Source organism: Anolis carolinensis, unplaced genomic scaffold (assembly GCF_035594765.1).
Source record: "Anolis carolinensis isolate JA03-04 unplaced genomic scaffold, rAnoCar3.1.pri scaffold_10, whole genome shotgun sequence".
Lineage (NCBI taxonomy): Eukaryota > Metazoa > Chordata > Lepidosauria > Squamata > Dactyloidae > Anolis > Anolis carolinensis.
The window spans coordinates 21,560,341-21,582,940 of NW_026943821.1; the positions used below are offsets into that span (position 1 = coordinate 21,560,341).

Here is a 22,600-nt window from a genome sequence, read left to right on the forward strand (position 1 = left end):
TTCAGATTTCAATATTAATGTCAAAAATACAGTAGAGTCTCACTTATCCAACATAAACGGGCCAGCAGAACGTTGGATAAGCAAATATGTTGGATGATAAGGAGGGATTAAGGAATTTTCCTCTATTATTGTTGCTACAATTACATTTATTTTACTCTATTATTATTATTATTATTATTATTATTATTATTATTGCATTTATTATTTTACTCTATTTATTATTACTTGTATTATTTTCCTGTATTTATTATTATTATTATTATTATTATTATTATTATTACATTAATATTACATGTATTATTTTACTCTATTATTATTAAAAGGATACATAAGCGCATTTACTTTGAAGAAGATGAGAATAATGTTTGGATCAGAGTTGGACAGTCTTATCTTAAATTTGAGCTTGATGTAAATATTCAAAAACATTTAATCTACTGATGCCTCAATTAATGTAATTTTATTGGTATCTGTTTTTATTTCTGAAATTTCCCAGCCTCGGCTTATACTGGAGTCAACGTTTTCCCAGTTTTTTTGTGGTAAAATTAGGTGCCTCTGCTTATATTCGGGTCGGCTTATACTCGAGTATATATGGTATTATTTATTTATTTATTTATTCCTAATGCATGGATATTAATGACATTGTGAGGAGTCATACCTACATCTCAGATTTTGGTCCAGAAAACCTAAAAAAGTGATGTGACATGTCAGGGCCACAAAAATAGTCAGGCCTCTCTGAGTATAGAGCTATCTTCTTTCTATGTGAAAAAGATAAGCAAATACTATAAAGGTTCAAAACATAAAATGCACTATGTAATTTAGAGCATCATTATTATTTTCATTATTGTTGTTAACTCTCAGGTAATAATGTTTGTACATGATGCTCTAAATTACATAGTGCATTTTATGTTTTGAACCTTTATAGTATTTGCTTATCTTTTTCACATAGATAGCTCTATACTCAGAGAGGCCTGACTATTTCTGTGGCCTTTGCAAGATGCTCTAATATACACATCTCTTTGTATGTTTTGAACCTTTATAGTGTTTGCTTATCTCTTCGACATTGTCTAGTATAGACATTTGTGTGTATTTATCATTACCAGAAAACCTAAAGCCTGGGCAGTCCAGTCCTGGAAATCCTATGTTCCTCTTCCTTGAGCTCAACACACACACAAACAACAACCACTTTGCAATATTTCTTAGGCTGAAGGAAAGGACATCCTAAAAGCTTCATCATCCCTGGATTGCATTTGAATTACAACACGATTCTGCTCCTAAAAAATGAGGAACACAACTCTCATGAGGGGGGAAAAAACGGAAATTAAATGGAAGTGGTGGGCAGTACAGTTTGCAAAATATATTGCAATTCGTTTTGCCGATTCGAGTGAGTCACAGATTGTAGAAGAACTCTTCTGGTGTGTAAAGAGACATGCATTCCCCCACGGTCGGATGCACATGTTTGGATGCAGGCTCATAAAAACATCACTTTCCAAAGCTATTGCCTAAAGGGGACCAGAGGCCAGAGAAAGAGACCGGGAGCCAAAAACACAAAGAGAGCTATTCTCCTGGTTTGGCAGCCTCTCAAACATCTCTCAATCGATGAATGTTGCGTCTGCGGTGAGGAGCCAGGGAAAGGCTTTCAGTAACTCTGACATTGGAGAACCGCAGATTTGTACATAGTTTTGCGGTCAGGAAGAATTATATCCAGGTGACCAAGTCGACAAACAGCGCCAAACTTTTTCTCCCCTTCTTTTCTTAACCAAGTCGCCAACATTTGTTAAGCTGAGAAACCTGGAATTCTTTGGGAGAAAAGAAAACTACAAAAATAGCATTATCTGTATGGAGAAAATAGGAATTCTTTTGTGATTAATGTGCTGTGTTCTGCACAGAAAATTTCCTTTGTAATTGTACAATAGAGTCTCACTTATCCAACATAAACGGGCCGGCAGAAGCTTGGATAAGTGAATATCTTGGATAATAAGGAGAGATTAAGGAAAAGCTTATTAAACATCAAATTAGGTTATGATTTTACAAATTAAGCACCAAAACATCATGTTAGACAACAAATTTGGCAGAAAAAGTAGTTCAATACGCAGTAATGTTATGTTGTAATAATTACTGTACAGTAGAGTCTGACTTATCCAAGCTAAATGGGCCGGCAGAAGCTTGGATAAGCGAATATCTTGGATAATAAGGAGGGATTAAGGAAAAGCCTATTAAACATCAAATTAGGTTATGATTTTAGAAATTAAGCACCAAAACATCATGTTAGACAACAAATTTGGCAGTAAAAGTAGTTCAATACGCAGTAATGCTATGTAGTAATTACTGTATTTACAAATTTAGCACCAAAATATCACGATATATTGAAAACATTGACTACAAAAATGGCTTGGATAATCCAGAAACTTGGATAAGCAAGGCTTGGATAATTGAGACTCTACTGTAATTCTTTAAGTCGTGAAAATTGCTCGTAGGCTTTGAAAATAACACAGTGTTTGGCACATTTCTTGCAGTGCGGAGGAAAATGTTGGAATGATTTAGTTTTGTCCGAGACAATAAAAAGTCCAAAGTTCTACACAATTTCTTCATAAATGCAAAAACTTCACCTATATTAAGGCACCCAAAGTGATATAAAAATATAATAATAATAACAATAATAATTTATTTGGTTTATATTTTTATCCTGCCTTTCTTCCCAACATTGAATATGGTATAATGGAATTATTATTATTATTATTTGATTTATATTTTTATCCTGCCTTTCTTCCCAACATTGAATATGATATAATGCAATTATTATTATTATTATTATTATTATTATTTGATTTATATTTTATCCTGCCTTTCTTCCCAACATTGAATATGATATAATGCTATTATTATTATTATTATTATTATTATTATTATTATTATTATTATTATTATTATTATTATTAGATTTATATTTTTATCCTGCCTTTCTTCCCAACATTGAATATGATATAATGCAATTATTATTATTATTATTATTATTATTATTATTATTATTATTATTATTTATTTGGTTTATATTTTTATCCTGCCTTACTTCCCAACACTGAATGTGATATAATGCTATTATTATTATTATTATTATTATTATTATTATTATTTATTTATTTGGTTTATATTTTTATCCTGCCTTTCTTCCCAACATTGAATGTGATATAATGCTATTATTATTATTATTATTATTATTATTATTATTATTATTATTATTATTATTATTATTAATTTGGTTTATATTTTTATCCTGACTTTCTTCCCAACATTGAATATGATATAATGCAATTATTATTATTATTATTATTATTATTATTATTATTATTAGGATTATATTTTTATCCTGCCTTTCTTCCCAACATTGAATATGATATAATGCAAATTAAAACAATGTAAATGCATTAAAAATAGGGGATAAAAGAATTTTAAAAATAATTCAACCCATTGTGTCATTCAACTGGCATAGGTAGGTTGTTAGGAATTGTGGGAGTTGAAGACCAAAACACCTGGAGGGCCCAAGTTTGCCCATGCCTGCATTAAACCATTACACACAGAAATATTAAAATACATTAATAACTACACAACCACTCCAAATCCCAATCATACTATCTATATAAATGAATCAATAGTCATAATAACTCTAAACCTGAGTTTATGCTCTCATCCCTTTTAACTTTTTTATGCCTCTCGCAGTCTGACTTAAACTGCGTAGTTGTATTTTTTGTCATTCTTTGTTGCTAATGGCTACTATTCCGTGCAAAAATCAAATTTTGTTTCCTCCTGATACTAATAAGCCCTAAAAACATTCCGATCTCTTCTTCCAGGGTGAAGGCTGTCTCTCGTGCAACCTCGCAGCATCGTCACTGCAATCTCCAGGGAAAGGAGGACCCAAAGGAGAACCTGGCGCTCCAGGGACTGGAATTCCTGGACTTCCTGTAAGTATAGAGAGCACTTTTGCTTTTGCTTTTTTATTGCTTTTGGGTAAGAATAGCAGAGCGGATGATCTATCAACTGAAAAGTGGTCAGTTCAAAGACCGGTCGGGGTGAGCACTCGACCGTCAAGCCCAGCTCACTGTTTACCTAAGCAGTTCGAAAACAGCTTATAAGTTTCAAGTAGAGAAATAGGTACCGCAAATTGCTGGGGAGGTATTACAACGTGTATGTGTACTGTGATCCGTCCTGAGTCCCCTTGGGGAGATAGGGCGGAATATCAATAAAGTATTATTATTATCATCATTATTATTATTATTATTATTATTATTATTATTATTATTATCATTATTATTATTATTATTATTATCATTATTATTATTATTATTATTATTATTATTTTATGACACAGCAAACAAGATAGACATGCTGGATTTCATATCACAAAATCACAAGTCAAACACTTCCCAAGTGTCTAGGACTGTGTGATGTATTTTCGGATGATGCGCGCAGATCCCAGCAGGGTGGCCTTTTGCAGTTGACAGATCGTAATTTTGTCAATGTCTATTGTTTCCAAATGCTGGCTGAGATCTTTTGGCACAGCACCCAATGTGCCCATCACCACCGGGACCACCTGCCCTGGTTTCTTCCAGAGTCTTTGAAGTTCAATCTTGAGGTCCTGATAGCAGCTGAGTTTTTCCAGTTGTTTTTCGTCAATGCGACTGTCACCTGGGATGGCAACATCAATGATCCAAACCTTTTTCCTTTCCACAACTGTGATGTCTGGTGTGTTGTGTTCCAGAACTTTGTCAGTCTGAATTCGGAAGTCCCACAGTATCTTTGCATGTTCATTTTCCAATACTTTTGCAGGTTTGTGATCCCACCAGTTCTTTACTGCTGGGAGGCGGTACTTGAGGCATAAGTTCCAATGAATCATTTGGGCCACATAGTTGTGCCTCTGTTTGTAGTCTGTCTGTGCGATTTTCTTACAGCAGCTAAGGATATGATCAATGGTTTCATCAGCTTCCTTGCACAGTCTGCATTTTGGGTCATTAGCTGATTTTTCGATCTTGGCCTTAATTGCCTTTGTTCTGATGGCTTGCTCCTGGGCAATTAATAATAATAATAATAATAATAATAATAATAATAATAATAATAATAATATTAGAATACACAAGGGGACACGAGTGCTTCTAGTCCTCATGAGGAGCATTTATACCAGGCATGGGCAAAGTTGCGTCCTCCAGGTGCTTTGGACTTCAACTCCCACAATTCCTAACAGCCTCGTGTCCTTTCCTTTTTTCCCCCTCAGCCACTTAATACTGTAGAGTGAATGCAGTTTGACACCACTTTAATTGCCATGGCTCAAAGCTATGCAATCCTGGGGGTTGCCCTTTCGTGGGACACTAGAGAAGGTTAGAGACCTTGTAAAACTACAACTCCCTTCATTGCAAAGCTTTGAGACATGGCAGTTCAAGTGGCATCAATCTGCATTCAGATGCTTCCCAGGAGAGCAGTTCCTTCTCTCGATCTTGACGCTACTCTCCTCTTGATGCAACTTGTATTTTTTCCCGTCGCCAGACTGTTTTTCCAGCCCTTTCACTGAGTTGATTCTTTCTTCTTTTTCAGGGCAAAGCTGGACCTCCGGGACTGGCTGGAACCAAAGGCGAAAAAGTAAGAAAAATGTTGAATCCAAGACTCTAACAATGGAACTCATCCGGGATTGCTATCACGAGAATACTACCAACATTAGGATTTCGTGACTATGTTTTCTCCAGACTGCTCTGGAACCGAAGCACTATTTGAACCACTCTTTTTCCTCCAATGACCCACACTTTCTTTGTTTTTTTAGGGTGATACTGGACCTATAGGACCCATGGGCAAGCCTGTGAGTATAGGAATGTGGGGAGGTGTGGAATAGGACTGAAAGACATGCAACCTTTCATGTCTGGTGGTGCAGCAGGTTAAACCACCGAACTGCTGAATTTGCTGACTAAAAGGTCGGCAGTTCGAATCCAGGAGAGCAGGGTGAGCTCCCGCTGTTAGACCCAGCTTCTGCCAACCCAGCAGTTCAAAAACATGCAAATGTGAGTAGATCAATAGGTACTGTTCTAGCGGGAAGGTAACGGCACTCCATGCAGTCATGCCAGCCACATGACTTTGGAGGTGTCTATGGACAATGCCGATTCTTTGGCTTAGAGTCGGACACGAGTTGGACACAACTAGACTTAATGTCAGAGGAAATCCTTTACCTTTACCTTTACCTTGCTGGACCTTTACCTTTACGTTCTCTCATATCCCCGCATAATGAGCTGGAGCTGACAGAGGGAGCTCATCCACGCTCTCCCTGGGTTGGATTTGAACTTGCAACCTTCAAGTCAGCTGTCCTGATGGCACAAGGGTTTAACCCATTGCGCCATCGTGGAGCAATGGGTTAACTACCCTTTAAAGAAAAATTGATTATTTGTCAGTTTATTTAATTTGGAATTTAATGCATTGGAATTTAATTTGGAATTTAATGCGAATCCCTTTGGATTTAACTAGTATAAATCTTTACAGTTCTTTATATTTAACTCTAACCGCAGAAGCCATTCCGTATCTCAGTACTCAAAGTACTGCAGCAAAAGAATTTGAAATCATTTTTGAGCCATTTAATGCCATTGCACATTTATTCTCAAAACTGTGTGTCAGCTCTTCCTTTCTTTCTAGGGATTCCGTGGGGACAAAGGAGACAGTGGGAACTCTGGAACCAAAGGCGAGAAGGTGAGCGATACAGCAGAAAGATGTGGCAGTGTGGTGTGGATTGTTGTTGTTGTTGTTGTTGTTGTTGTTGTTGTTACTATTATTATTATTTACTTTATTTTTCTCCCATCTATTAACCAGTATAGGGGCTCAAGGCAACCCACAACAAATACATATAAAACAATATAATAAACAATTACAATAAATTTAACACAATGTAAGTTTTGTCTGCTTCACCCCACCACAACTGTACTGTGAAAATGCTTCAAAAGCTGTAAAAATTGTCAGGTTCTCTTCTCCCAGATGTGCTGTGGATCAGTCTTCCACCAGAAAAAGCACCACGACACACGCTGGTAGATTCCAACAGGTTTTATTGTACAGAATACCAGAACCTTCTCTTTGGCCCATTTATATAGGGGCTCTGACATTCCAGAGGGTAACTGAGGTTTTATGGATTGTAAGGTTCTCTTCTTCCAGTTGTGCTGTGGGTCAGTCTTCCACCAGAAAAAGCACCACGACACACGCTGGTAGATTCCAACAGGTTTTATTGCACAGAATACCAGAACCTTCTCTTTGGCCCATTTATATAGGGGCTCTCACATACCAGAGGGTAATTGAGGTTTTATGGCTGGCCCGTTTTATGGCTGGCATCTGTTCTTTGTCAGCCGACCAGAGATGTCCAAGATTGGAGATCATGACAATAGCTTAGGAAGACTTTCTTGCCGGTAGAAGAAAATGGCTAACATTCCTCACTGAGATAAGCAAGGAGTTACAGCCCTAATTACCTTTTTGTCACTCCTTGCAGGGAGAGCCTTGCAGAGAATGCTCCAGTGCTTATCTAGAAAGCGAGAAGCCCACCATCGCCATCCCAGGGCCTCCCGGGGAGAGAGGCGAACAAGGTCCTCCTGGTGTTGGACTTCCAGGAAAACCGGTGAGTGTTGCTGTGCTTCGTTTGGAAACTTGGATTACATCTACACTGCAGGATTCATGCAGTTTGGTGCCACTTTGACTGCCCTGGTCAAAGCTATGTAATCTTGGGAGTTGTAGGTTAAGTAGACCTTCTCTGCCTAAGAGTGATGGTGTCTCACCAAACTGCAACTTCCAGAATTGTGCAATGTCAGTTCATGTAATCTCAAACTGCATTAATTCTATAGTGTAGATCAGGCATGGGCAAACTTTGGCCCTCCAGGTGTTTTGGACTTCAACTCCCACAATTCCTAACAGCCTTCTTTTCCCTTCTTTGTTTTTTAGGGGAAACCTGGAGAATTTGGAATGAAAGGGCAGAAGGTAAGAAAATATTGGCAGTTGTATAATCTCAAAGACATATGTTGTTAAAAGTTTTATTTATTTATTTATTTGCAGTATTTATATTCCGCCCTTCTCACCCCGAAGGGGACTCAGGGCAGATCACATTACACATATAAGGCAAACAATCAATGCCTTGACATAGAACAAAGACAAAGACAAACACAGGCTCCGAGCTGGCCTCGAACTCATGACTCTTGGTCAGAGTGATTGGTCTCAGCTGGCTGCAGCTGGCTGCTCACCAGCTTGCGCCACAGCCCAGGCCTTTCAACATCAGTACCTTGTACAAGTTGGGTCCCCCTTTGTCTGAAATGATTGGGACCAGGAATATGTTGAATTTTGGAATACACTAACTTGCATACATGTACGTAATGAAATATCTTGGAGACAGGATCCAGTTGTAAACACGAAATCCATTTATTATTGATCTACACCTAATGCTAAGGGGCCGAGGTGGTGCAGAAAGTTAAATCGCCGAGCTGAAGAACTTGCTGACTGGAAGGTCGGCGGTTCCAATCCACAGGATGAGGTGAGCTCCCATTGATAGCCCCAGCTTCTGCCAACCTAGCAGTTCGAAAACATGCAAATGTGAGTAGATCAATAGGTACTGCTCTGACAGGAACGTAACAGTGCTCCATGGAGTCATGCGGGCCACATGACCTTGGAGGTGTCTATGGACAATGCCGACTCTTCGGCTTAGAAATGGAGATGAGCACCAACCCCGAGAGTTGGACTCGACTAGACTTAATGTCAAGGGAAAACCTTTACTGCACCTTATGCTGGAGGTCCCGGTAGCACAGTAGGTAAAACCCTTGTGCCGGCAGGACTGATGACTTGAAGGTTGTTGCTGGTTCAAATCCAACCCGAGAAGGGTGCACTCCAGCTCCATGCGGAGACATGAGAGAAGCCTCCCACAAGGATGGTAAAAACATCAAAATATCCGGGTGTCCTCTTGGCAACGTCCTCGCAGACAGTCAATTCTCTCACTCCAGAAGTGACTGCAGTTTCTGAAGTCGTTCCTGACACACAAAAAACATGTTCATAGCATAGGCCGAGTTTACATGCCTAAGGTGAATTTATAGGCACTATTTGTGAATAATGTTGTCCATAAAACACATTTTGAGTACATTGAAGGATCATGAGAAAGCAAAGGTGTCACTTGATTCAAACAGACAAGAGTTCTTTCTCTTACCTTGGACTGTCCACAGATATATAAACCCTACTTGTCTAGTTTCCAACAGACCTCTGCCATAGATGTGGGTGAAACATCAGGAGAGAATGCTTCCAGAACATGGCCATATAGCCCAGAAAACTCACAGCAACCCAAAGGTGTCACTATCGTAGCCACTTTTGTAGAAGTGTTTGGATTTTGGAATATTTCTGATTCTAGATTAGGAATGCTCAATGTATTATATTTGTTTTTCTTGAATAAAGAGACTGGATTTCTATTTTTGAATGAAATATTGGATATAAATGACGGAGGAAAAGGAAAAAGACTGGGTTGGTTCCATAGGTTACGCATGAGATCAAGCATTTTCATCGGCCTCAAATGACCCTACGTTGGGCAAATCCAATCCAAGTTGTAGTCTGGAGAACAGCTGTTCCAAAAAAAAAAATCTGAACGATGATGATGATATTCCAATTCCTTTTTTAAAATGAGACCCATAAACCATTGCTAATTCTTTCAGTCCTTTAAAGTTCAGAGTAAAACCCAGAGCGGATTCACGACCCCCGCTGTGATACTGGAAACATACGGCTGCTTTGCACAGCGAGTCAAATCGGAGGCTCAGAAAATCCGTCTGCAAATATTTTCATGCCAACCAACAAAAACATGCTAATTTTATTGACCCAATACAATTGGGGGAAAATAAGCTATAATGGAGTAATTAGACAGGGATTGGAGAGGAAACCGCGCGTTTATATGGCCGTTTGATTAAAAATTACAGAAACATACTTAGCGGTTTGCAAACATATACCCAAACCGCGTTCATTAAGTCTATAAATCATATGGTTAATAATGCCCATTTGGCTACGATGATATAATTTGGAACCCAGTGCAATGTTCTTTGGGTTTTAAGTGCTAGAAGCTCTTTGCACTTCTCTAACCACACCTATTAAAAACGTAAGAAGAATCAGAATAAGCGAATTGGAAAATAAGATTTATAAACCACTAGCTGTGCCCGGCCACGCGTTGCTGTGGCGAAGTCTGGTGCTATGGGAAATAAAGGATTGAAGAATTGGTGGTAGTTAAGGTAGAGGGTAAAGGTTTTCCCCTGACATTAAGTCCATTATAAATGGGTTATATAGCTGTGTGGAAGGGTCTTGAGTCTACACTGCCATATAATCCAGTTAAAATCAGATAATCTGTATTTTATAGGCAGTGTGGAAGAGGCCTGAGGCCTAACTCTGCCTTCCCCTGGGCTGAGTGGGTTGCTTGGAGACCAAGTGGGTGGAGTTTAGCCTTCTAACTGGTAGCAATTGGAAAAAAACAATTATTCCTCTCCCTCTAATTAGGACTTTATTTTTCTTTTCTTTTTGTTGTATGAACATAGAGGCATGGATGAGGGGTTGTGCTGCCAAGTTTAGGGTTTCTGGGATGTGTAGTTTTGCTGTTTTGTCCTAGGCCGAAATTTCATTACCGTTTTATATAGATAGATAGATTTCTGGAATGTAGAACAAATGCAGTTGGACAACACTTTTACTGCCATGACTATGGAATCCTGGGAGTTGTAGTTTTACAAGATCCTTAGTCTTTTCTGCCAAACAGAGGCGGTGCTTCACCAAACTACAATTCCTATCATTCCATAGTATTGAGCCAGGGCAGTTAAAATGATGTTAAGCTGGATTAATTCTACAGTGTAGATGCACCAAAGGAGCCATCCCTAAAAACATGGTAGTTTATGGAGGTATACATTTTATTTATTTATTTATTTATTTATTTATTTATTTATTTATTTATTTATTTATTTACAGTATTTATATTCCGCCCTTCTCACCCCAAAGGGGACTCAGGGCGGATCACATTATGTACATATAGGGCAAACATTCAATGCCCATATACACATAGAACCAAGACAGAGACAGACGCAGAGGCAATTTAACCTTCTCCTGAGGGGATGTCCGATTCTGGCCACAGGCGGGAGCAGCCGCTTCATCATCCACTGTGACGGCACTTCCTCATTCCAACGTCGTAAATTAGTTAAATTTGCCTCCCCACTTTATAAGTGGTACCTTATTTCTTACTTGATAGATGCAATTATATTTCGGGTTGCTAGGTCAGCAATGAGCAGGGGCTATTTTTTATTTTTTAATTGACGGGTGCTCACCCCACCACAGGCTGTCCTCGAATTCATGACTTCATGGTCAGAGTGATTTATTGCACCAGGCTGCTCACCAGCCTGCGCCACAGCCCGGCCCCAACAACGCAGCAGGTATCTGGGTTGCTGTCAGTTTCCCGTGCTGTATGGCCATGTTCCAGAAGCATTCTCTCCTGACGTTTCATCCACATTTATGACAGGGGTTGTGAGGTTTCCAACGATGGTGAGCAGGTATCCATCATTGCAATAAAATAAAATTACTATTTTACACCCTTCAATCTACCATAAGTCCAATTGTGGTCCATCAACTGTTGTTGAGATACTCCATTTCTCCATGCAAGTGTTCTACTTCTTTTTAGGGTGATGCAGGAAACCCAGGTGATCCCGGAACACCAGGTACATCAGGTTTTCCGGGTCTTTCTGGAGAACCTGGTGTCAGGGGACCATCTGGAGCCAAAGGCGAAAAGGTGAGTAGCAATTGATCCGTTGACTCTAACTACCCATGGGATGACTACCAAGGACTCTAAACAATCTACTTTGGCTATGTGCATAATAAGATAATTAAATAAATACAAGGGTTGAATGAAAAGTAATGCCTCCACCTTCATAACTCCTCCACAGTTGGCAGTACTGGTATGTTGCAGGTACTGGCTTATTCAGTAGACTCTCCTCTGCAGTTCTATTTGGCGGGAAGCCTTAGCATTGAATGGTTGTGTCGTTAAAGTGCGGAGTATGGAACCCTGCACAGACGGTTGGCCAATGCAACTTAAGCAATGTGCAATCATTGAATTCTTGACCCCAGAAGGAGAATGCAAGCTGTTTATGGTGATTGTGTTGATGTGAGTCCTGTGCATCGTTGGGTGAGTAAATTTAAAGATGTTGAGGTGGGAACATCTGACTTGCGTGACAAAGAGTTGGACGTCCTGTGATAGCAACCACCGAGTTTCACAAGTAAAAGGTGGACAAATTGATTCAGGACAATCGTCGTATCACTCAGGGAGAAATCTCAAGCATGATCGGCATTTCACAAGAACATGTGGGTCACATTATTGCTTTGCTTGGCTATCGGAAGATCTATGCACGATGGGTCCTGTGAAATGCCGGTTGCAGAAACAGAGTGTCGAATTCTTCCATGACAGCTTCAGAAAACGTGTTCATTGTTAGCAGAAATGTATCCAATTGTCTGGTGATTGTGTGGAAAAGTGAATAGTGGTAGTTAAAGAGCATGTTCTAAGGATTATTTCTGCGTTTGATTTATTAAAATATTCCCATCCAAACCCAAGTAACGAAGGTGGAAGCATAACTTTTCATTCAGCCCTCGTACATTATTATCATAGGCTATCACTCCTGGTGGAGTATGATTGTCTTCCAAGGGTAGAGTCCTGGCAGTAGGTCCGTAAGTCACTGTAGAGATCTATTCTGCTTCTGTTATCATCCCTTGCAATGAGGACATACATTTCCAGATACAGCCAAACCATTGCATAATAGAACATCATTGTAAGGGATAAGGGATGATATTATGTCAAACTTTGCTCCTGTTTTCCTGAGGCCTTGCTCTACCTGCTCTCATCTTTTCCATCCTAAAGGGAGAAGCTTGCGACTCCTGCCCCATCCTTACCGGAGACTCATCTGGTGCCATTGCCATCCCAGGAAAACCTGGCCCTAAAGGAGATCGTGGACTTCCAGGTGTGGGGCAGCCCGGCAAACCTGTAAGTCACTTTGCATGTCTTGAAGAAATCCATCCTCCTAGATTGACCTGGTATATCTTTGCACCTGAATTTTGAATTCAAATTGTTGGTGTGATACTCTACTTGAGTACCATCACTTTCCATTTTGTGCGTGGAAAAAAATGGAGTATTTCACGATGTGCAATATATGGAAAGAGGCATCTTTGGAACCAGACACATGTTTCCAGCCCTAGAATCAGATACTGATGCCTGTACATTTGTATAATACTATTTTTAAATAGTATTATAAGCAGAAAAAATGAAGACAATCAACAACAAAATCTGTCACGTCGTCTGAGTAAAATACCATGCTGTCACTAACGAAAAAAGTAAATAATATTCAGCTGAAACTTGAAACATGGACATCCCTAGTTTAAGAATATTACAGGCAAATTATATCTTCTTTCACGACGATTAGAGACACAGGAGCCCTATGCAAGTTGGAAAACAGGTACAGTAGAGTCTCACTTATCCAACATAAACTGGCCGGCAGAATGTTGGATAAGTGAATATGTTGGATAATAAGGAGAGATTAAGAAAGAGCCTATTAAACATCAAAATAGGTTATGAGTTTACAAATTAAGCACCAAAACATCATATTATACAACAAATTTGACAGAGAAATTAGTTCATTACACATTAATGCTATGTAGTAATTACTGTATTTACGAATTTAGCACCAAAATATCATGATATATTGAAAACATTGACTACAAAAATGGGTTGGATAATCCAGAACGTTGGATAATTGAGTGTTGGTTAAGTGAGACTCTACTGTATTTTGTTTTACTTGAAAGAATACCTCTCTAGGACTCTCTAGGTCCTTCAAAGTGACCCTATGGTCGACTTTCAGCGGATAGTGACCATTTAATCTCATAAGATGGATTCTCTTTAGGAATCTTCAGATTTTCCAGTGTGACTCTATATGACTCCAGTATTACTTGCAGTGAGACCTATTAACCAAATCTGCCAGTAATCACATCCTCACACCTCTGAGGACGCCTGCCACAGATGTGGGTGGAACGTCAGGAGAGAAAGCTTCTGGAAAATGGCCATACAGCCCAAAAGACTCACAGCAATTCACAAAAGTTCAAACCACAAATATGGAGGGCCAACTGTATCTTTGATTGCTTTTGAACTTCAACTTGCCGGCACCTAATAATAAATAATAATACCGCTCCCTTGTCCCCACCAGTTCCGCTTAGGATGGTGGTGGGAGCAAAAGGAGGGCCTCCCCGGCAGATCTTGCAAAGAAGTCACGAGTGGAGTGCTGCAGGGTTCCGTCCTGGGCCCGATTCTGTTCAATATCTTTATTAATGACTTAGATGATGGGTTAGAAGGCACGATCATCAAGTTTGCAGACGACACAAAACTGGGAGGGATAGCTAACACTCCAGAAGACAGGAGCAGAATTCAAAACGATCTTGACAGACTAGAGAGATGGGCCGAAACTCACAAAATCAAGTTCAACAGGGACAAATGCAAGATACTTCGGCATAAAAAATGGAATGCAGAGATACAGAATGGGGGACGCCTGGCTAGACAACAGTACATGTGAAAAAGATCTTGGAGTCCTTGTGGACAACAAGTTAAACATGAGCCAGCAATGTGATGCGGCTGCTAAAAAAGCCAACGGGATTCTGGCCTGCATCAATAGGGGTATAGCATCTAGATCCAGGGAAGTCCTGCTCCCCTCTATTCTGCCTTGGTCAGACCACACCTGGAATCACACTGTGTCCAATTCTGGGCACTGCAGTTGAAGGGAGATGTTGACAAGCTGGAAAGCGTCCAGAGGAGGGCGACTAAAATGATTAAGGGTCTAGAGAACAAGCCCTATGAGGAGCGGCTTAAAGAGCTGGGCATGTTTAGCCTGCAGAAGAGAAGGCTGAGAGGAGACATGATAGCCATGTACAAATACGTGAAGGGAAGTCATAGGGAGGAGGGAGCAAGCTTGTTTTCTGCTGCCCTGGAGACTAGGACACGGAACAATGGCTTCAAACTACAGGAAAGGAGATTCCACCTGAACATCAGGAAGAACTTCCTCACTGTGAGGGCTGTTCAGCAGTGGAACTCTCTCCCCCGGACTGTGGTGGAGGCTCCTTCTTTGGAGGCTTTTAAGCAGAGGCTGGATGGCCATCTGTCGGGGGTGCTTTGAATGTGATTTCCTGCTTCTTGGCAGGGGGTTGGACTGGATGGCCCATGAGGTCTCTTCCAACTCTACTATTCTATGATTCTATGATTCTATCTCAAGGCCCGCACGGGTTCATAGAGGGAGATGTGATCACGAAGATAGGCAGGGCCCGAGCCGTATAGGGCAGTGTGGTCAATGTTCAAGCATTCTGGCTGCCGATTAAATAAATACCACTATTCTAAGCCTTCGTTGAGCTATCCATGGTGCTGAACTCTAGCGCCACACTAGCTTCAGCACCATGGAGAGATCCTTTGCAGCCATTCAAAAACTGACGTGGATTTGCTGCCCTCTTGGCATGGAAGCCACCATCCAACACTGAGAGGAGGACTTCATTCAGTCATCTCAGATGAAAGAGTAAGTTTTCTGGTGGGTTTCACAAGCTGTATTGTTTTGTTCCTCCCCGATCTGGTGCCCTCTGAACATGGAGATGCCCTCTAGCTATCATGGCTAATGGCATCACCGAGCTCTCTTCCTGCAAAGTGATCTAATCCTCGGAGATAACACCAGCCGGCCGCCGCTCGAACTCGCGGTAACGATATTCATAAGTTAATTATGCATTGTTGAAAGAAGTGCTTCTTTTTTATCCTCCAGGAGCCTGCCGCCAGTCAAATTTATTTGATGACACGGTGTTAACTGTCTGGTTTTTATTCTTTTAATTAACCGGTTTGATTTACATATTGCAACACTTCCACAAAGAGCCTCCCTTGAATAAAGGTGACCGTCTCTGCTAAGCGGGAGAATGTCACATCATTAACATGTTTTTGTGCGTTCGGACCGCCAGGCCGCGGTTCGAGAAAGACGAGTCACCTTTGTTGTCGACTTCAAAGCCGCAAAGGAAGCCGCACTCGACGCTTCTTAAGTTTGGGGATCTAAAGGGGTGGTTTGGTGAGATAACTAACAATGACAACGCCGGAGCTTTGTTCTCGCAACTGAACGCCGTTCTCCGGCCTTCGTGCCAAACACAGTCTAACTCATACTGTTAACATCAAGAGATACCCAAGCCTTCTTCTCGGTGTGTGTCCGGAAATTTAATTCATGCGCACACACAAAGGATGTGGACTTTGTTAACCAAGAGCTCAGAATTTCCACCTCCTGAAAATATTGGTTTTTAAAAATGACTTTATTTTTTACTTTTCATGGCTGTGATGTGGAGACACACATGGGATTTTCAATAATATATACCGCTGTGATGAGAACGACTACGACCTAAACCTTATCAAGAAAATATCTGATTGATGTACATTTATTCTTTAACTGAGAACTTTGGGGAGGGAGGAGTATAATTTTCACTGAAAGCCTTGGAATTTTGCACAAAAATTAATATTTTGTACAGAAAAGGGGGAATATTTTGCAGAAATACGTTGTCTTCAATATCAGATTGATGTACAATTTTTCTGGAACTTTTGGAATGGAAAGGGGACAATTGTCACCAAAACCTTGGAACTTTGCATAAAAATAATTTTTATATTGTTTTAATTGTTTTATTGGATTTTCATTGCTGTTTTAATTATGTGTAGGCATTGAATTGTTGCCAATTTGTACGCTGCCCTGAGTCCCTTCGGGTGAGAAGGGCGGGATATAAATGTTGTAAATAAATAAAATAAATAATAAATAAAATGCATGTTTTTATATAGAAAATTGAAAAAAAATCAGAAATTCATTGCCTTCTGTATCAAAAGAGAGGTTTTTTTACACAATACATTTTTTTAAAAAAATTCATTTTTATTAAAATTAGTGTAGTACAGTTTAAAAAAGAAAACAAATAATAAATATTAAAAAAAATATAGGAAAAAAAACCAGAACACTTTTACATGTATAACTACAAATCTGCACGTATTTTTCTTTACATAGAAAGTGGGAGAACATATTGATAAAGAAAAGTAGGAAAATAGCAAGGAAATAATATGAAGAGAAGAGGGGAAAAAAAGGGGGGGAGTTGTCAACTTCCGATCTTTTACATCGAGGTTTGGGGGGAAAAAAGAGAGTGTCCCTATATTTATATAGAAATGTACATTTCTTTTCTTCAAAACAAAATACCTCCGCCCAAATACTCATGTTATCTTTATTGTTGGGAATCTGGATTTCATCTTCTCTTATTTAAAATATTGTTTCAAGAAAGACCAGTCAGCTGATTTTTTTGGTATACACAATACATTTTTTTTAAAAAAAATTTCACACAAAAAGTCTCAAAGCACGAAAAGTTCTGGGAAAACGTACAAACTTTGCATACTTTTCCCCCATACAGCGAAAGCTTTAGAAACTATCTCTTCTTTCATGCTAGAAGGAAATAAGCAATGATTTACATCCTATTGAAGACACTTGAAAGCACCATGTCTGATAAAACAATAGGAAAAAAGGAACAAGTTGACTACATTTTTTTTCGGTCTTTAGAGGAGTTGGGTTTGAAATTTAAAATGTCCTTCACTGGGCATTGTTTCTGTCTACAACTCACAGGTTTAGAAGGGATTATGGAAACGAAAGGATGTTTATGCAAGAATTTATGATTTATACAGGTGGTGTCATTGTGTTTTCCTCGGTAAACGCTTTAGAGATTAGGGTACAGCATGCTAAAATCTTTCATTTTCAATGACAGCTGGAGTGCAAATAGCTTTTCATGGCTTTGGGCAATACAAGGCCAGTGTATTTTATTTCATTTTTTGCTATTGTAGCCGTTGTAGCAAAAATCCTTTTTGGAGCACAAAGTTAGATCTCAGAATGGCCAAAAAAAATCATTTTTAAAATCCACACAAATCTAAATGAATTGCAACTTGAATTCCAGACTTAATTGACAAAAATCAGGTTTGGGGATTCAAAAATATGAGACCGCCCTAAATTCAGTTCATGAGATCATCGGTTTTGGCTCCCTAGCTTTCTAGCTGAGATGTAAGCATGAACTGAAACTGAATTTGCAGAGGAAAAGATACTACAGTAGAGTCTCGCTTATCCAACGTAAGCGGGCCGGCAGAACATTGGATAAGTGAATATGTTGGATAATAAGGAGCGATTAAGGAAAAGTCTATTAAACATCAAATTAGGTTATGATTAACAAATTAAGCATCAAAACATCATGTTATACAACAAATTTGACAGAAAAAGGAGTTCAATATGCAGTAATGCTATGTAGTAATTACTGTATTTATGAATTTAGCACCAAAATATCACGATATATTGAAAACATTGACTACAAAAATGCGTTGGATAATCCAGAATGTTGGATAAGTGAGTGTTGGATAAGTGAGACTCTACTGTACTTGAATTTTGTCTAAGAGACCACTTAATAGTCACCAGAAAGACTTATGGTCTGAATTCAAGATGCTGGTGACCACATTTAAACCCATAACTGTTTAAACTATTTATAACTTGTTTTTATTTTTAAAAAATACAGAATTGTGCTTTAATTATATTTTTCATTTTTGTATTAAATTGGTTTTTTTTTAATTGGGGCCTCAGTACTTGAAGGAAAACTTCACCCAAGAATGGGGTCTTCAGGAAGTTCTTCAGAAGTTGTCTTAGTTGCTGTTTTGTTTAGTACCTTCTTTATCTTGTCTAACTTACTTTTGGTTCGAGCCAGGAAGTGATTTATTAATTTATTGTTTACTTTATTTATTATCCTGCCTTTCTCCTTATTTGTAAGGACTCAAGGCATCTAACAAAATAATACAAAATAATGCAAATGAATTAAAATATAAATATAACAATTAAACACCAATTAAATAATTTGTGTAGTTGAAAGCATTAAACATTAAGACTCTACCCCATCCCAAATCCAAATCATGCAGTTTTAAAGTGTTGCTATTATACACCAACTTGGAATCTTATGATCAAAGGTAGAACAGTAATGGATTGATGGATGGATGGATGGATTTTTCATCTGGTCTTCATCTTCAGTGTTTATGGTGAATGTGGAGGTGGATTTTATGATCTGTCCTAATTCTTCTACATGTTCCTTTCCATCCACAGGGAAAACCAGGACTTCCAGGAATTCAAGGACCTCCCGGCTTGAAAGGGCTGCAAGTATGTTGGGGTCATTGTCTAAGATGAGGGTCCAAAAACATGGCCATAATACAGCCATGACCTGTGTGGCCTTCATGGTTGCAGGAGAACATCTCAAATTTCCATGAACCTTTCTTTTGCTCTTTTCTAGGGAGACCCAGGTCCTCCTGGAAAAGGGATTCAAGGCCCAGATGTGAGTATTTCCATTTCTTTCGGATGTAGCAATGTTTGCCCTTGCTATGTATTGTAGTTGGAATAAGACTTAACTGTTTCTCTTCTGTTACTCAGGGAGAACCAGGAGAGAAAGGGGCACCAGGAAGCCATGTAAGTATCTCCCACTTTGCTCAGCTCCATTTGTTTGAAGGTCTTTAAGTTGTTCAGAGGATGCTTGATCCAGATTCTGGTATTCACTTAGAGCCCTGTCTATATATATAAAAGAGTGATGGCATCAGGGCAGTGGACAAAACAACAAAACTACAGGACCCCCAACCTCAAAATTTGACAACACAACCCATCATTCATGGCTCTAGGTTGATACAACAAAAAGAAAAGAAATATAAAGTCCTAATTACAGGGAGAGGAATAATAGTTTTTATCCAATTGCTGCCAGTTTGAAGGCTAAGCTCCACCCACTTGGTCTCCTAGAAACCTACTCAGCCCAGGGGACTGGCACAGTTAGGCCTCACTTAGGCCTCTTCCACAGATCATCAGATTTTAACTGGATTATATGGCAGTGTAGGCTCAAGGCTCTTCCACACAGCTATATAACCCATTTAGAATCTTATATTATCTGCTTTGAACTGGATTATCTTGACTCCACACTGCCATATAATCCACTTCAGTGTGCATACTAAACATAAAGACAACCATACAACAGACATTCAATACCACCACTACCTCAACAATTTCTCACCAACACCACCGGACAACGCCACAGCAACGCGTGGCTAGTTGCCTTATAAAATTAGAGCACTACAATGTCATTTTATCTGCCATGGTTCCATCCTATGAAATTGTAGCATTTGAAGTTTTGGGAAGGATATTCTCAGCCAGTGAGCTCTCGTTTCTCACCACAAACACTAGGATTCCATAGGTGGACTGAATAGTATGGAAGAAGCCATCGTGCAAAAATCCGATCACAATCCAGAAAGGAGTGGATTGGAAGGATGGGGGTGGCTTACTAGAAATAAATCCAAAAACTAGCTCTCCATTTTCAATTCAACCAATACTTAGCACCTTCTGAGAACCATTGGACTCATGGATTGGCTTGATAGGACACATCCTCATGGAAGTTCTTTCAATTCCTATGGAACGTTCCAATCGAGGACACCTTCAAAAATGTTGATGAGGAACGCCATTGATGTGGAGATGCCCTCTCCAAGTAGGAATGTCTTGAGCCCTTCCAAATGAATGGCCAGGACATTAAGCTGCATGCAGGTCCACCTTGTCTAATGTTCTTAGAAACTTTCAATCAAAACGTCCTCGTTTCCCCAGACACTGAGTCTATTCATACCACCAATTTGTTCTTCTGCTTTGTTCCTCTTTCTCTAGGGAATTCCAGGACCTCGAGGCCCCCCAGGAAATGCCGGTGAAAAAGGTGCCAAGGTGAGCGTTTGCATCTGGATCGCTTAATTTTCCATAGATGTGGGTGAGACACGGAGGCTCCAGCAACTGCAATTGCTTCAGCTTTCATTTCTTATTCATTTCCTGTGAATTGCAATGGGCGGATGCTGGAGGTGATAGAATCTCTCCACCTTCGTATGCCGTGTATTTTTTTCAAAGATGATTAGTGCACTCCGGGGCTAACTGTAGCAGTGGGACGTGCCTCTTCTGTACTCTTCCCATCCTGTTCCTAGAGCAAGGGTGGGGTAAAACCATGGTGGGTCTGGCAGCCCATTTTCTGCCCTGGTTTTCACGTGACTTGCTATAAATGCCACAAATGCCCCAAGGTGAGTTGCCACTCCTAGAACTTCTGGAAGAGGTAGTTCACTCTTTTGAAGAATGGTGGTCCAGTGAGATTTCAGGAATCACAAAATATTCCCTTGCACACGTGGATGTTCCTTTTCAGGTACTGCAGCATTAGCATTTACTCCTTTCTCTCCACATTTATGGTAAAGCATAGCTAACTCATGCTTCACAGCATAGCTGCATACACATGGGTGACATCACCATAAATAGCTGAAGGAGTCCTCCTGAAGTCACATATTGGTGTAGATGTTAGTCATTTTGCTTTTGACATTCCATAGTTTCCAGAGCCGGTCCAACAATGAGGCGAATTAAGCGGTCGCTTCGGGCGCAAAACATACAGGGGTGCAGTCAAGACTGCTTTTTCTGTTGTTTTGTTGTAAAACATGATGTTTTGGTGCTTAATTTGTAAAATCTTAATGTAATTTGATGTTTAATAGGCTTTTCCTTAATCCTCCTTATTATCCAACATTTTTGCTTATCCAATGCTTTTATTTTTCAGTGGTTGTTTTGGGGGGGGGGGCGCCAAAATTCTGTTCGCCTACACTTGAAAATTACCTAGGGCCGGCTCTGATAGTTCCGTATCTTCTGAGATCTTGGAAGTCACACTTCTTCTGTAATCCCAGAAATCATATTACTTCTATGGTCCTAGAAGTTGTATTGTTTCTGTAATCTTAGAAGCCCCATTGCTTCTGACATTCCAGAAATCACATTGCTTCTATAATGCCAGAAGTTGCATTGCTTCTGTGATGTCAGAAATCACATTTCTGTAATCCAGGAGATCATATTGTTTCTTTAATCCAAGACATCTCATTGCTTCTGACATCAGTCATGCTCTTCCAGAAGTCTCATTGCATCTGTATTCAATGTATGTCTCACTATGGGGAGCTATCCAATTGCTTTTCCTATCCTGGTAGCTTGCTATGAAGTATGGAGTGACCATGTAAGGTGCCTCCAAGGGCTTTGTGTTACAATGATATTGTATTAAGGCCAATGAGAACTGTCTCATATTGTCATCCACTAATATATGGGTCAGGAGGGGTTGTTCAGAGGAAGGGATTGCCTTTGCCTTCCTCTGAGGCTGAGAGAATGTGACATGCCCAAGGTCAACCTGTGTGGTTTAAACAACATCCAACACTCAAGCCACTACAACATGCTGGCTGGTTCTACATCAGGATTATTTGAGCATGAGACTAAGACTCTTTTTTATTTTCCACAACATTTAGCATGCCTCTGTGTTAAGCTGTTTTTTAATTTCCCCAGCTTGTGTTTTTATGCAGCATTATCCCTTCATTGCAGTTTTTACGGTTATTGATTTTTTCAATTGTTGCACTTCTCGTCGCGAGCCCTTCTGAGAACTTTCTCGTAGGTTGGCCTGTAAATACCGTCGAATGAAAAAAGGAAGAAAA

General features: G+C 39.6%; 1 protein-coding gene across 1 annotated transcript in view; it reads left to right on the plus strand.

The window, feature by feature from the left end:
* Positions 1-22,600, plus strand: part of col16a1 (collagen type XVI alpha 1 chain) — a 167,914-nt gene that overhangs the window by 88,718 nt on the left and 56,596 nt on the right. The window contains exons 25-36 of the mRNA XM_062962528.1: positions 3,846-3,956; positions 5,581-5,625; positions 5,804-5,839; positions 6,661-6,714; positions 7,499-7,624; positions 7,945-7,980; positions 11,675-11,782; positions 12,902-13,024; positions 19,194-19,247; positions 19,378-19,419; positions 19,515-19,550; positions 20,778-20,831. Coding sequence (XP_062818598.1) covers positions 3,846-3,956; positions 5,581-5,625; positions 5,804-5,839; positions 6,661-6,714; positions 7,499-7,624; positions 7,945-7,980; positions 11,675-11,782; positions 12,902-13,024; positions 19,194-19,247; positions 19,378-19,419; positions 19,515-19,550; positions 20,778-20,831 — 825 coding nt within the window. The remainder of the gene's footprint in view (positions 1-3,845; positions 3,957-5,580; positions 5,626-5,803; positions 5,840-6,660; positions 6,715-7,498; positions 7,625-7,944; positions 7,981-11,674; positions 11,783-12,901; positions 13,025-19,193; positions 19,248-19,377; positions 19,420-19,514; positions 19,551-20,777; positions 20,832-22,600) is intronic.